This window comes from Peromyscus maniculatus, chromosome 7 (assembly GCF_049852395.1).
Source record: "Peromyscus maniculatus bairdii isolate BWxNUB_F1_BW_parent chromosome 7, HU_Pman_BW_mat_3.1, whole genome shotgun sequence".
NCBI classification, from domain to species: Eukaryota; Metazoa; Chordata; class Mammalia; order Rodentia; family Cricetidae; genus Peromyscus; species Peromyscus maniculatus.
The window spans coordinates 17,729,846-17,742,493 of record NC_134858.1 but is presented as its reverse complement, the minus strand read 5'-3'; the positions used below and the strand labels follow the sequence as shown (position 1 = coordinate 17,742,493).

At 53.6% G+C, this 12,648-nt stretch overlaps 1 protein-coding gene across 6 annotated transcripts in view; it reads left to right on the top strand.

Moving 5' to 3' along the window:
• Positions 1 to 12,648, top strand: part of Dock6 (dedicator of cytokinesis 6) — a 60,027-nt gene that overhangs the window by 40,815 nt on the left and 6,564 nt on the right. For 5 of the 6 annotated variants that reach the window (XM_016000876.3, XM_006982338.4, XM_006982337.4 and 2 more), the window contains 7 exons: positions 538 to 634; positions 764 to 898; positions 1,603 to 1,755; positions 1,910 to 2,068; positions 3,248 to 3,348; positions 5,071 to 5,263; positions 5,349 to 5,492. In XM_016000876.3, coding sequence (XP_015856362.1) covers positions 538 to 634; positions 764 to 898; positions 1,603 to 1,755; positions 1,910 to 2,068; positions 3,248 to 3,348; positions 5,071 to 5,263; positions 5,349 to 5,492 — 982 coding nt within the window. Of the gene's footprint in view, positions 1 to 537; positions 635 to 763; positions 899 to 1,602; positions 1,756 to 1,909; positions 2,069 to 2,475; positions 2,574 to 3,247; positions 3,364 to 5,070; positions 5,264 to 5,348; positions 5,493 to 12,648 lie in introns of those variants that run through there. The other variant, XM_076575826.1, reaches the window with a different exon arrangement.

Sequence of the window (12,648 nt, the reverse complement as noted above, 5' to 3'; positions counted from 1 at the left end):
CAAAAAAACAAATAAATAAGGGTATTTTCATAGGCTATGGTGGTGCAGGCCTGTAATCCCAGTGTAAATAGTTTCAGGCCATACAGAGCTACACAGAGAAACCCTATCTCAAAAAAAAAAAAAAAAAAAGAAAAAGAAAGAAAGAAAAGAAAAGAAAAAAAAAAGTTGTCCTGTGAGACCTACCTTAATCCCTTCTCAGGACACACTCCTAATAACCAAAAACTGCCTAACTAGTCCTACTTCTTTTTTACCCCTTTAAGTGAGTCTAGGGATCAAGCCCTAGATCCCACCAATGTTAGGCAGGGCTCTACCACTGAGCCACACCCCGCTCTCGCTCTCCATCTCTTGACTTCTTCAAGCTGAGGACCAACCTTCCAACACAAGAACCTTTGGGAACTCACTCAGACCATCGCCTGTGTTTGGAACAGTTTCTAGAGAGCAGCTCCCTGTAGGGACAGCCGGGGTGGAGACGGCTCTGTTCTGCTGTGTCATGGGTCTGACTACACGTGACCTCACAAGGTCTCCTCTGCCCTCCAGGACCAAGGATGAGATGGAACATGAAGCTCTGGTAGATGGAAATCTGGCCACAGAGGCCAGCCTAGTGGTTCTGGACATGCTGGAGATCATTGTACAGGTGTGACTTGATCCAGTGTCTGTCCTGACCTCTCATTCCGTCATGGTGGCCCCATAATCCCTCAGCTTCCCAGACCCCATAACCATCCTTGTCTCCTAACCCATGGATTTCTAACACCCCTCCATGAAGACGGTGATGCTGTCCGAGGCCCGTGAGAGCGTCCTGAGTGCCGTGCTGAAAGTCGTTCTCTACAGTCTGGGGAGTGCCCAGAGTGCCCTCTTCCTGCAGCATGGCCTAGCCACCCAGCGAGCACTGGTCTCCAAGGTGAGCACTCCTAAACAGCAGCCACAGGTCACAGAGATAATCATAGCTCACGTATTGAGCACCTGCTGTGTGCCGGGCAGTTCATGACCCACAGCCACCACAGCTGCATTTCTGAACTGAGGGGTAAGCCTGGCATGGTGGCCGTCACCTGTCATCCCAGCACTTGGGAAGTGGAGGCAGGAGGACCAGAAGTTTCAGGCCATCTTTGGCTACATAGCAAGTTCAAGGCCAGCCCAGACTGCCTAAGATACTGTTGCAAAATAAGAACAACCAAAAAAAAAAAAGTCTTCCAGAAACAGAAATAGGCTAGGCCGAGTTATACATACCTTTCATCCCAGCTTTGGGAGGGAGACACAGGAAATCAGGAGTTTTGGCTCTACAGGGAATACAAAGTCAGCTAAGATACATAAAAGAGCCTGTCTCAAAAATAAAAATAGCTAGTCCAGTAGTGACACACGCCTTTAATCCCAGCACTCCCACAGTAGAGGCAGGCAGATCTCAGAGTTTGAGGCCAGCTTGATCTACAGGGTGAGTTCCAGAATAGCCAGAGCTACACAGAGAGACCCTGTCTCAAAAAAAAAAGTGGGGGGGATCCTAGGTCAAAATGGCCAGGTCACTTGACAGGGTCAAAGCAAAGACCCAAATCTTATCATTAGCCCAAATCAGAGTGGGCTGAACAGCATCTCTCTGGGTCCTTGGGGCAGTTTCCGGAGCTGCTTTTTGAGGAAGATACAGAGCTTTGTGCCGACCTCTGCCTGAGGCTTCTGCGCCACTGTGGGAGCCGCATCAGCACCATCCGCACACACGCCAGCGCCTCGCTCTACCTGCTTATGCGCCAGAACTTCGAGATCGGCCATGTACGGGGCTGGGTCCAGGGCTCCTGCGGGGTTGGGGGGGGGTGGGAAGTATTAACCACATATGGCAGCTGACAGGTCAGCAGGTTAAGGGTCCCTGGTGTGGGGAGTCGGGGACCTGAGGTTCTCGGGGGAACGCTGCTCCCTGTGCCCTCAGAACTTCGCCCGTGTGAAGATGCTGGTGACCATGTCCCTGTCATCCCTTGTGGGGACAACTCAGAGCTTCAGTGAAGAGCACTTGAGAAGGTCCCTCAAGACCATCCTGACCTATGCAGAAGAGGACATAGGGCTGAGGGACAGCACCTTCGCCGAGCAGGTGAGGCCTGTGGCCTTCTCCCACTGGGGAGGGCGTGTAGGTTTGCCCTGTGTTTTTGGTTTATTTATTTATTTTTGGTATTTATATTTGAAGTTTGGTATTATGAGACAAGGTCTCACTCTATATCCCAGGTTGGCCTCAGACTCACAGCAATCCTCCTGCCTCTGCTACCTGAGTGCTGGGGTTATACGCATGACCCACCAAGACAAACCTTTTTTGCTTTTGAGATAAATTTTCCCTCTCCCCCCACTTTTTCCCTCCCCGAGTCAAGGAGGCCTACATCTCATTCTGTAGCTGAGGCTGGCCTTGAACCCCTGGCCCTCCTGCCCCTGCCTCCCGTGTTCTGAGGTAACTGGTATGCTCCACCACTCCAACTCTTTGTCTTCTTTTGGATTTGGATGTCTCAGCCTCAGCCTAGGCTGACCTGGAACTCATTCTGTAGCCAGGAGGACTTCTGACTTGTGGCAATGGTCCCGGCTCTGCCTCCCAGCGCTGGGACTACAAGGTGTGCGTGTGTACATGTGTGCACACCCAGCCTGCCCTGCTGTCCCCCCGACTCACTGTGTGTGTGTGTGTGTGTGTGTGTGTGTGTGTGTGTGTGTGTGTGTGTGAGTGTGCATGCATGTATCCCTGTGTGCACATGTATGTGGAGGTCAGAGGTCAACAGGGGGATCCTCTGTCTCCCTCCACCTTATTTTGTTGTGGTGGTGGGTTCTTTCAGACGGGCTCCACTGTGTGCCTCTGGCTGTCCTGGACCTTGCTCTGTAGGCCAGGCTAGCCTCAAATCCACACCAAGGGGCCTTCCCCGCCTACTGAGTGCTGGGGTGAAGGCGTGTGCCGCAGTGCACAGTTGCACCTTATTTTTAGAGACAGTGTCTCGCTGATTCAGCTAGACAGAGATGCCGTGTGTCGTCATCATCATCATCATCATCATCATCGTGTCTGTCCCATGTCGTGGTTCCCACCCCACCTCCCCCACCCCCTACCCCCGCTTCCCCAACACAAGGATTATGGTCAAGCCTTACCTCGCCTGGCTTTGGACATGGGTGCGGGGGTCAGACTCGGGTCATAGGCTTGCATGGCGAGCACGCTACCCACTGGGCCATCTCCCAGCCCTGCCCTCTCGTCTTAATCCTGACCCCATTGCCCTTGCTGAGCCGGGACGTTCACGTGCTGCAGGTTCAGGACCTCATGTTCAACCTGCACATGATCCTGACCGACACCGTGAAGATGAAGGAGCACCAGGAGGACCCCGAGATGCTCATGGACCTCATGTACAGGTGAGGGCGGGGCGGGCCTGCAGGGAGGAGGCCCGGTGAGCAGGCAGCTGAGGGCACAGGTCAAAGCACAAGACGGGACAGAACAGGGGACAGTTACGGACATGTGTTCATAGCTCTCCAGTCCTGGAACACACACCCAAGACAAGCAACTGGGAGGGAGAAGAGCAAGTTGGCGCAGGCGGTAAAGGCGTCTGCCGCCAAGGCTGACGACCTGAGTTCGATCCCCAGGGCCCACTTGGTGGAAGGAGAGGGCCAGTCCTTCAGGCTGTCCTCAGACCTCCATATGTGCACCGTATAGCACATGTATGCCTCCTCTCCACACATGCATTACACACACACAGAAAGTCAATGTACAGAGAGAGGAACGTCTACTTTATCTAATGGTTTTGGAGATTTGGTTCTGTAGTCAGTTGGCCCCATAGCTTGGGCCTGTGAGAGGGCTCCACGCTGCAGCAGGAGCTTGTGGCACACTGAAGCCGCTCGCATCCTGGTGAGAAAGCCAGGCGACGAGAGGAAGAAACCGGGTCCCACAGTAAGTAAAAGGGAGAAAGACAAGTAGTGGCCGTGGACAGTCGTTTGGTGGACTGACTGGCCAGCACACGTGAGCCCTGGGTTCCGTCTCCAGCACCACTTCCTCTGGGTGTAGTGGTACATACTGGCTACCTAGCACTGGAGGGGAAGCAGGAGGGTGGGAGGTTTAAGGCCATCCTTGGCTACACAGGGAGTCTGGGGGAGTGCTCTCGTGTGCTGTCTGTTGCCATAATGAACACCATGACCAAAAACAAGGTGGGGAGAAAGGGTTTGTTTGGTTTCTATGTCCCAATCACATACTGTCACCGAGGGAAGTTGGGGCAGGAGCCAAGCAGAGGCCGTGGAGGAACGCTGCTCACCGGCTCGCTCTCCATGACTTGCTCAGATGGCTTCCTTATACAGCCCAGGACCACCTGCCCAAGGGTATCAGCACCCCGAGTGGGCTGGGCCGTCAACCATTAATTAGGACAACACACCACAGACTTGCCTACAGGCCGATCTGATGGAGACAGCCTCTCCATTAAAATTCTTCCCAGATGACTCTAGGTTATCAAAAGGAACTAACCAGGGGCTGGAGAGATGGCTCTGTGGTTAAGAGCACTGGCTGCTCTTCCAGAGGACTCAGGTTCAATTCCCAGCACCCACATGGCAGCTCACAACTGTGTGTAACTCCAGGATCCAACACCCTCACACAGACACACATGCAGGCAAAACACCAATGCACATAGAATAAATAATTAAAGAGAGAAAGAAAGAAAAACTCACCAGTGCAGGTGGCCAGCCTGGGCTACATGAGCCCCTGTCTCAAAAACACAACGAAAAGTAAAAACCATGAAGACACTTCATCCCCAGCACCTCATAAACTGGGCATGGTGGCACACACCTGCGGTCACGGGACTCAAGAGGAAGGAGGATCAGAAGTTCAAAGTCAGCCTCAGCTACATAGCAAGTTCTAGGCCCTCCTGGGCTATGTGAGACCCTGCCTCAGAAAATAAAAAAAGGAAGAAAGAGGAGTGAGTTAGCAGGGCTGTGGGGAGGAGTAACGGACAGACGGGAAAGGGGCGGGCGCGTGGGAGGGCCATGCTGAGCAGTAAGGGGTGGTTCACGGGACCAACGGGGAAAGGGTGCAGATGAGGGCCGGGGCTGGACAGCAGAGACAGACGCTCGTGTCCCTGCTGTCCTGGACCCTAGGATTGCCCGGGGGTACCAAGGCTCTCCAGACCTGCGCCTGACGTGGCTGCAGAACATGGCTGGCAAACACGCAGAGCTGGGCAACCATGCAGAGGCTGCCCAGTGCATGGTGCATGCAGCTGCCCTGGTGGCCGAATACCTTGCCCTCCTTGAGGACAGTCGCCACCTGCCTGTGGGCTGTGTGTCCTTCCAGGTGAGTCCTCGGTGGGACCGGGAGGTGGAGGGAGGCCTGTTTGGGTGGGCGCCGGCTCTGATGCCACCGCCTCCCGCCCTCCCAGAATGTCTCGTCCAACGTGCTGGAGGAATCTGCCATCTCTGACGACATCCTGTCGCCGGATGAGGAGGGCTTCTGCTCCGGGAAGAACTTCACAGAGCTGGGGCTGGTGGGACTGCTGGAGCAGGCGGCTGCCTACTTCACCATGGTGAGACCTGGGACAGTGCTGGTGTCAGACTGCTCACCTAACGTTTTCCTGGCCTCCGTTTAGGATGGAGGGTCAGAGCAGGCATGGTGGTGCTTGCCCTGGGCCCAGCGTTTGGAACCCTGAGGCAGTAGGATTGGAGTTTGAGGCCAGCCTGGACTACAGAGCCATTTTTTTCCCAAAAGAAACAAAATTGGGGCTGGGGATCTAGCATGCGCAAAGCCCCGGGTTCCATCCCCAGCACCCCGTAAGCCAGGCATGATGGTGCACACCTATAATCTGGCACTCAGTGGGTAGGGGCAGGGGGACCAGAAGTTCAAGGCCATCCTCTACTGTCTAGAAAGTTCTAGGCCACCCTGGGCTATGGGAGTCCCCGTGTAAAGAAAGAAGGGGTGGGGAGGAAAGAAGAGAGACAAAGCAAGAAGAACCAAACCAAAACCTGGGGCTTTAGCGCAGGGCAGTGGCAGAGTGCTTGCCCAGCGTGGGTGAGCGGTGCCTGGGAGGGGGTGGGCCAGGGGACAGAAACCACCAAGCTGCGCTTCCCTGGAATGTGGGCCAGGGGACGGCGGCTCAGCTGGTTAATGTACTTGTCGCTCAAGCATGAGTTTGGCTCTGCAGTAAAAAGCCTGTACCCCCAGAGCTGGGAGCCAGTCTGAGGATTCTGAGGGCTTGCTGGCCGGCTAGTCTGCCCCAAGTGGCGAGCTCAGTGAGAGACCCTGTCTCAAGAAATAAGGTGGAGAGCAACGGGGAAGACGGGTGTACACAGACAAACAAATCCCAGCTAAGGAAGGGCTGGGCTGTGGCTGGGCTGGCCTAGCCTGGTGGTACACACTGCTCATGCCAGCACTCGGAAGGCAGAGGCAGGATCAGAAGTTCAAGGCCAGCCTGGGCTCATAGGACCCTGTTTCAAAACGAGAGAAAAGCAGAAAATTGGTTCCTCAGAACCCGCTACCTGCCTTTCTCTTCATGAAACCTCTCACATAGGCCTGCATTTACAATTTTATTAGTTCTAGAACTTTCAAGTTCACATACAAGAAGAAAGGGTTTCTGTTCCTGCTTGCTTTTTCCAGCCTGATTTTGGCTGTAACACCAGCCTCCTCTGCTTGGGCCTTCCTGGACAGCTACTGTGTGCTGGTGTGCTGTTCCCTCAGGGGTGAAAATAGAGCTAGTTAAGACAGGAGCCGGGGGTCAGCCCAGTGGAACACCAGTTTAGCCCTGCGAGGCTCTGATCCCTTCCAGCCCCGTATGGACTGGGTGAGATGCTGCACATCTGTTGTCCCAGCGACTTGGGAGGTGGAGAAAGGATGAGGGACTCAGGTCATCCTGAGGCTGAGCAGTGAGTTTGAGGCTAGCCTGGGCTACATGAGACCCTATCTCAAACAAAAAGAACAAAGGGTCTCCCTGTGCAGCACCGTGGCAGAGCACTGGGGTGCACAAGGACCTGAGCCCCATCTCTAGCACAAAAGTAAAGTATCACATCAAATCCGGGAGCCGGGCGGTGGTGGCGCACGCCTTTAATCCCAGCACTCGGGAAGCAGAGGCAGGTAGATCTCTGTGAGTTCGAGGACAGCTTTCTCTACACAGTGAGTTCCAGGACAGCCAGGGCAGTTACACAGAGAAACTCTTTCTCGAAAAACCAGAAAAACAAAACAAAACAAATCAGATCTGAGGCCTCACTCAGACCCCACCAGCCCTGCCTCTAATCGGGGTTTGGAAGAGCCCTTTACTGATGGAATCTGAGAAGCTCCAGCTTCACGCGGGTCCAGCTCTCAGCCCTGAGCCCCACCGTGCCTCCGTGGACACTCGGTACACTGGCCCTGCCCACGGGGCCTGCTCAACAGCACGGCCCCACAGATCTCCCCCAGAAAGATCTTCTGGGGTCAGGCTATCTTAGTGTGCGGCATGTCCCATTAGCCTGTGATGTTTGGTGGTAAGACTGTCCCCAGGATGGATGCACACATTTATTTCCTTTTCCTTAAAAAAAAACAACCTTGTATTTGTTTATGTGGGGGTGGGTTACTCAACGTGCCCTGGCTCACCGTGAAGATCGGGAATACGTGCAGGATCGCTTCTCCCTCTCACCATGTGGGCTCAGGTCACACTCAGGTCATCAAGCTTGGAGGCAAACGCTTTACCCACCGAGCCTTGTCACCCTGTGTGTCCTATAATAGTTTATGGAAGTCCCCATCTTGTTTCTTTGGGAGTATTACAGCACACACCACCACACTCAGCTAGTGACATTTATTTTTCTAGGAGTCCTCAGTTCACAGTCAAACTGAGTGGGAAGTATGAAGACTGTGCACGCGCCTTATTTAAGGGGTTGTGGGAAATATATAGACTGTGCACGCACCTTATTTAGGGGGTTGTGGGAAGTATATAGACTGTGCATGCGCCTTATTTAGGGGGTTGTGGGAAGTATATAGACTGTGCACGCGCCTTATTTAGGGGGTTGTGGGAAGTATATAGACTGTGCACGCGCCTTATTTAGGGGGTTGTGGGAAGTAGACTGTGCACGCGCCTTATTTAGGGGGTTGTGGGAAGTATAAAGACTGCATGTGCCTTATTTAGGGGGTTGTGGGAAGTAGACTGTGCACGCGCCTTATTTAGGGGGTTGTGGGAAGTATAGACTGTGCATGTGCCTTATTTAGGGGGTTGCTTCTTAAGTCTTCTTACCCAGGCTTACGTAAGGCCATTTCATTTCAGCCCATAGTGTTCTCTCATAGTGTACTTTGCGTATATTGAGTATATCCCTTCTTCCATTTTTTCCCTTTTCATTTTTGAGAGAAGGGCTCTCACATAGCGCAAGCATTCCCCAAATCCCTAGTTAGTGGAGGATAGCCTCAAACTCTTGGTCCTTCTGCCTCCACCTCCAGACCACGGGGCTTGCAGGAGTGGCCACCAGGCCTGGTTTGCACGCATGTCCTCCTCCCCAGTATTCACCGCCTCCCCCACTGTCGACACCCCATGGTGTTCCACTGACAGACACAACACTGTCCCCCACAGTCCAGAGTTCAGCGCCGGATCAGTCTGGCTTGCATGCACATTCTTGCAGGCTGTAGCACACTTTCAACAGCACAGACCCCTGTAGGATTGCCTAGAAAGGCTGCTGCTGAGTCTCTCAATTTAAAAAAGCCAAAGTCGGGAAAACCAGTCAGCACTTGCCCCTTCCTGGGATCCTCCTCCTCTTTAGTGCAATGGTCGATGGGACCCGGGGCTGCATGCACAGGACCCAGGGCTGCATGCACGCTGCCCAAGCACTCTGCAAGCTCAAGTGCATCCTCAGTGCCTCCCTTCCTTATTACATGCATCTATTACATCACGCACATGCCCGCGTGCTGTGTGGTCGGAGGGGAGCTTGCAGGAGTCGGTTCTCTGCTTCCTCTGGATTCCAGGGACTGCACTCAAGTCATCAGGCTTGGAGGGACGTGCCTTTACTGGCTGTGTGTGCGTGCTTTCTGTTGCTGTGATAACCACGCAGCGACCAAAAGCAGCTTGGGGAGGAGAGGGTTATTTCACCTTCATTTCCGGGTGATTGTCCATCCCTGAGGAAAGTCAGGGCAGGAACCTGGAGGTGGGAACTGAAGCAGAGGCCATGGGGTGGCAGCTGCTCACCGGCCTGCTTCTCCTGTCTGCTTGCTTACAGCGCCCAGGATCGCCTGCCCAGTGGGGCCCTGCCTCCCACATCCCTCCTAATCACGAAAATGTCCCAAGGAGGCCTTTCCTCCATTTTAGATGCCTTCTTCTCAGGCGACCTTAACTTGTGTCAAGTTGACAAAAACAAACGAACCAGCACATCCGCAGAGCCATCTCAGTGGCCCTGGTATTTTTGTGGTGGCGGTGGTTGTTGTGACGGTATCTCAATATGTAACTCAAGCTGGCCTAGAAGTTCTGTGTAGACCAGGCTGGCCTCACACTTGTGGCTGCTCCTGGCTCCGCCTCTAAAGCATAAGAAGCATAGGTGTGCACCGCCATGCCTGCCATGGTTTTTGTTTGTTTTGATCTCTGTGCACACACATGTGTGTATGGTGTGTGTGTGATATGTGCTTACGTGGGTGCAAGCATGCGTGTGCCACTGTACAGCTGTGGAGGTCGGGGCACAGCCGCTCGCGTTGGTCCTTCCTTCCCACCTTCCTTGAGACAGGCTCCCTCGGCTGTTTCACACGCAGGCTCTCTCTGTTTCACACACAGGCTCCCTCGGCTGTTTCACACGCAGGCTCTCTGGCTGTTTCACACGCAGGCTCTCTCGGCTGTTTCACACGCAGGCTCTCGGCTGTTTCACACGCAGGCTCTCCGGCTGCAAAGCTCCCAGGAATTCTCCTGTCCTTCTCCTCTATTTAGGGGTTATAGACTCTGAACGGCATTACGTGGGTTCCAGCTCAGGTCCTCAGGCTTTGCAGCAAGTGCTTTGCCCACGGGACTCTCTCCCTAGCCCCGGGTTTGGGGTTTTGTTGTAGTTTTTAAGGCAGCCTGGGCTGGCCTTGAACTCCTTAATCTCCCCCTGTACTTCCAGTGCGGTTCTGACGCCAGTGCATCACCAGTGACCCTTGCTGCCAAGTGTCTGTCTCACTCTCTCGGTTGAGGGGGGCCCCGCCTGTCTGCTCTGTTTGGGCTTCAGCATAGACGCTCACCTGCCCTGTGGGACAGGCTATGGTGTGCAGTATTATTTGACCTAGATTTGGGGGTGTTGTTTTGTTTTGTTTTCTGTTTTACTTTGTTTTGTCCTCATTGGAAAATGAAAGTTAAATCTGGTCTTCTTTTAGTTTTTTGAGGCAGGGTGACTTGGTTACTGTTCTATTGCTGTGAGGAGACACAATGCCCAAGGCAGCTTATAAAAGAAAGCATTTACTTGGGGGCTGGCTTACAGTTTCAGAGGGGGAGTCCATGGCCATCACGGTGGGAAGCATGGCAGAGCAGACAGACACGGTGATGGAGCCGTGGCTGAGAACCTACATCTTATCCCCAAGTTGAAGGCGGAGAGAGGGAGACTGGGAATGCCATGGGCTTTTGAAATATTAAAGCCCACCCCCAGTGACAAGCCTTCTCCAACAAAGCCATACCGCCCAAGCCTTCCAAAATAGTCCACCAACCAGCGACCAGACATTCAAATATATGAGTCTGGCAGCCATTATCATTCAAACTACCACACAGGTCTCGTTGTGAAGTCTTGGCTGTTCTGGAACTCTATATGGAGACCATGCTGGCCTTGAACTCATAGTGACCGATCTGTCTCTGCCTCCCCAGTACTGGGACTTTAGATGCGCGTGACAGTGCCTAGGCCTAAAGTGAGTTTTCTCTGGAGAAATGATTGGTACGTATGTAGTCCTGGAGACGAACCCAATCTTGCAGATGCAGAGGGTACGTAGATCTACCCCCGAGCTGCACCCCAAGTTCCTCTAGGGATTCTAGGCAGGGCTCTACCGCTGTGCCTCGCCCCCAGACCCTCACTGGGGGGTTCTGGTCAGCTCTCTAAGGTGAGACATGGCCCAGTCCTGTTAAAGGGATATTTATTTATTAAGACAGGGTCTCATTGTGTGCCCCTTGCCAGCGTGGAACTCACTCTGTAGACGCCGCTGGAATGAAAACAGAGATCCAGCTGCCTCTGCCTCCAGAATGCTCGAGTCTAAGCGTGTGCCAGCAGGCCGGCCCCTAACAGGCCTTTTCTCCTGTCACTGTTACCACTTTGCTGGCGTCTTCAAAGACACTGCCAGGGGGAGGAGACCGAGCATGGACAGACCCTGACTGAAGGACTCCAGCTGTGGGGAGGAGGCAGTGGGCCCAGAGGCCTAGGGCTCAGGGTCAGGTGGGCTGATGTTTACAGGCTGGCCTTGGGGCACGGGAGGGGGAACAGCAGTTTCTGGGGTATGGCTCAGGTAGTACAGTGCTTAACACTCCCGCGTAAGGACTTGAATTCGATCCCCCAAAACTACATCTTAACGGAAAGCCGGGGGGTGGGGGTGGGGGGGCTGGAGAGGAGGCTCAACTCTGCTGCTGTTCGGAGGGCTGGGGTTCAGTCCCCAGCACTGGGTCAGGCCGCTCACAGCTCCGGAAACGCGAGGTCCAAGGCCTAGCTTCTTCCAGCACCTGTTCTTATGTGTACAACCAACACACAGCACCCACACACATACATGCTGGGATAAATCAGCTGCGCGTGGTGGCATATGCCTTTAATACCAGCGCTCCGGACATAGAAGAAAATCAGTCTCTGTGAGTCCGGGGCCAGCCGCCTAGTCCACATAAGGGGTTTCTGTTGCTGCAACGAAACACCATGACCACAAAGCAAGGTGGGGTAGCAAGGCTTTATTTGACTCACACTTCCAGATCATAGTCCATCACTGAAGAAGTCAGGGCAGGAACTCAAACAGGTGGGAACCTGGAGGCGGGAGCTGGTGCAGAGGCCATGGAGGGTGCTGCTTACTGGCATGCTCAGCCTGCTTTCTTATAGAACCCAGGACCACCAGCCCAGGGGTGGCACCACCCACCATGGGCTGAGCCCTCCCCACTAATCACTAATTGAGAAAATGCCTTACAGCTGGATCTCATGGAGGCATTTCCTCAACTAAGACTCCTTCCTCTGACACACAAAGCCAGCCGGTACACCATGTCTCAATATGAATCAGTCAATTAATCTTCGCAGGGAGAATAAAAGGGTCAAAGCCAAGCTTGGTAGTCTGTCCTGTCACCCTAGCTCTGAGGAGGCAAGATGGGAAGACCCTTGGGGTCCTCTGCTTAGCCATTTAGCAGAATTGGTGAACTCCAGGTTCAGTGGGAGAACCTTTCTCAAAACAGATAGTGGAGGGTGACTGAAAGACATCCAGTGTCGATCTCTGGCCTCCAGGGCATGCGCACACCGAAGGGAAGGCTGGACATGGCAGGGCATAGTCAGCCCAGCACTTGGGAGGTTAGGCTTAGGGTCAGGAGGTCATGGTCATCCTTAGCTACAAGATCAGCCTGTGCTGCCCAAGACCCCTTCTCAAAGAAAAAAAAAATCCAGCAAAGCCAAAAGGCAAACTGGGGTCTGTTAGATGGCTCTGCAGATGAAGAACTCAGCATACAACCTTACTGCCCCACTTCAATCCCTGGAACCCTCATATAAAAAATTTAATTTAAAAAAAAGATTGGGGTTGGGGGCAAGCACAAGAGCCTCACCTCCAGGAAAAAA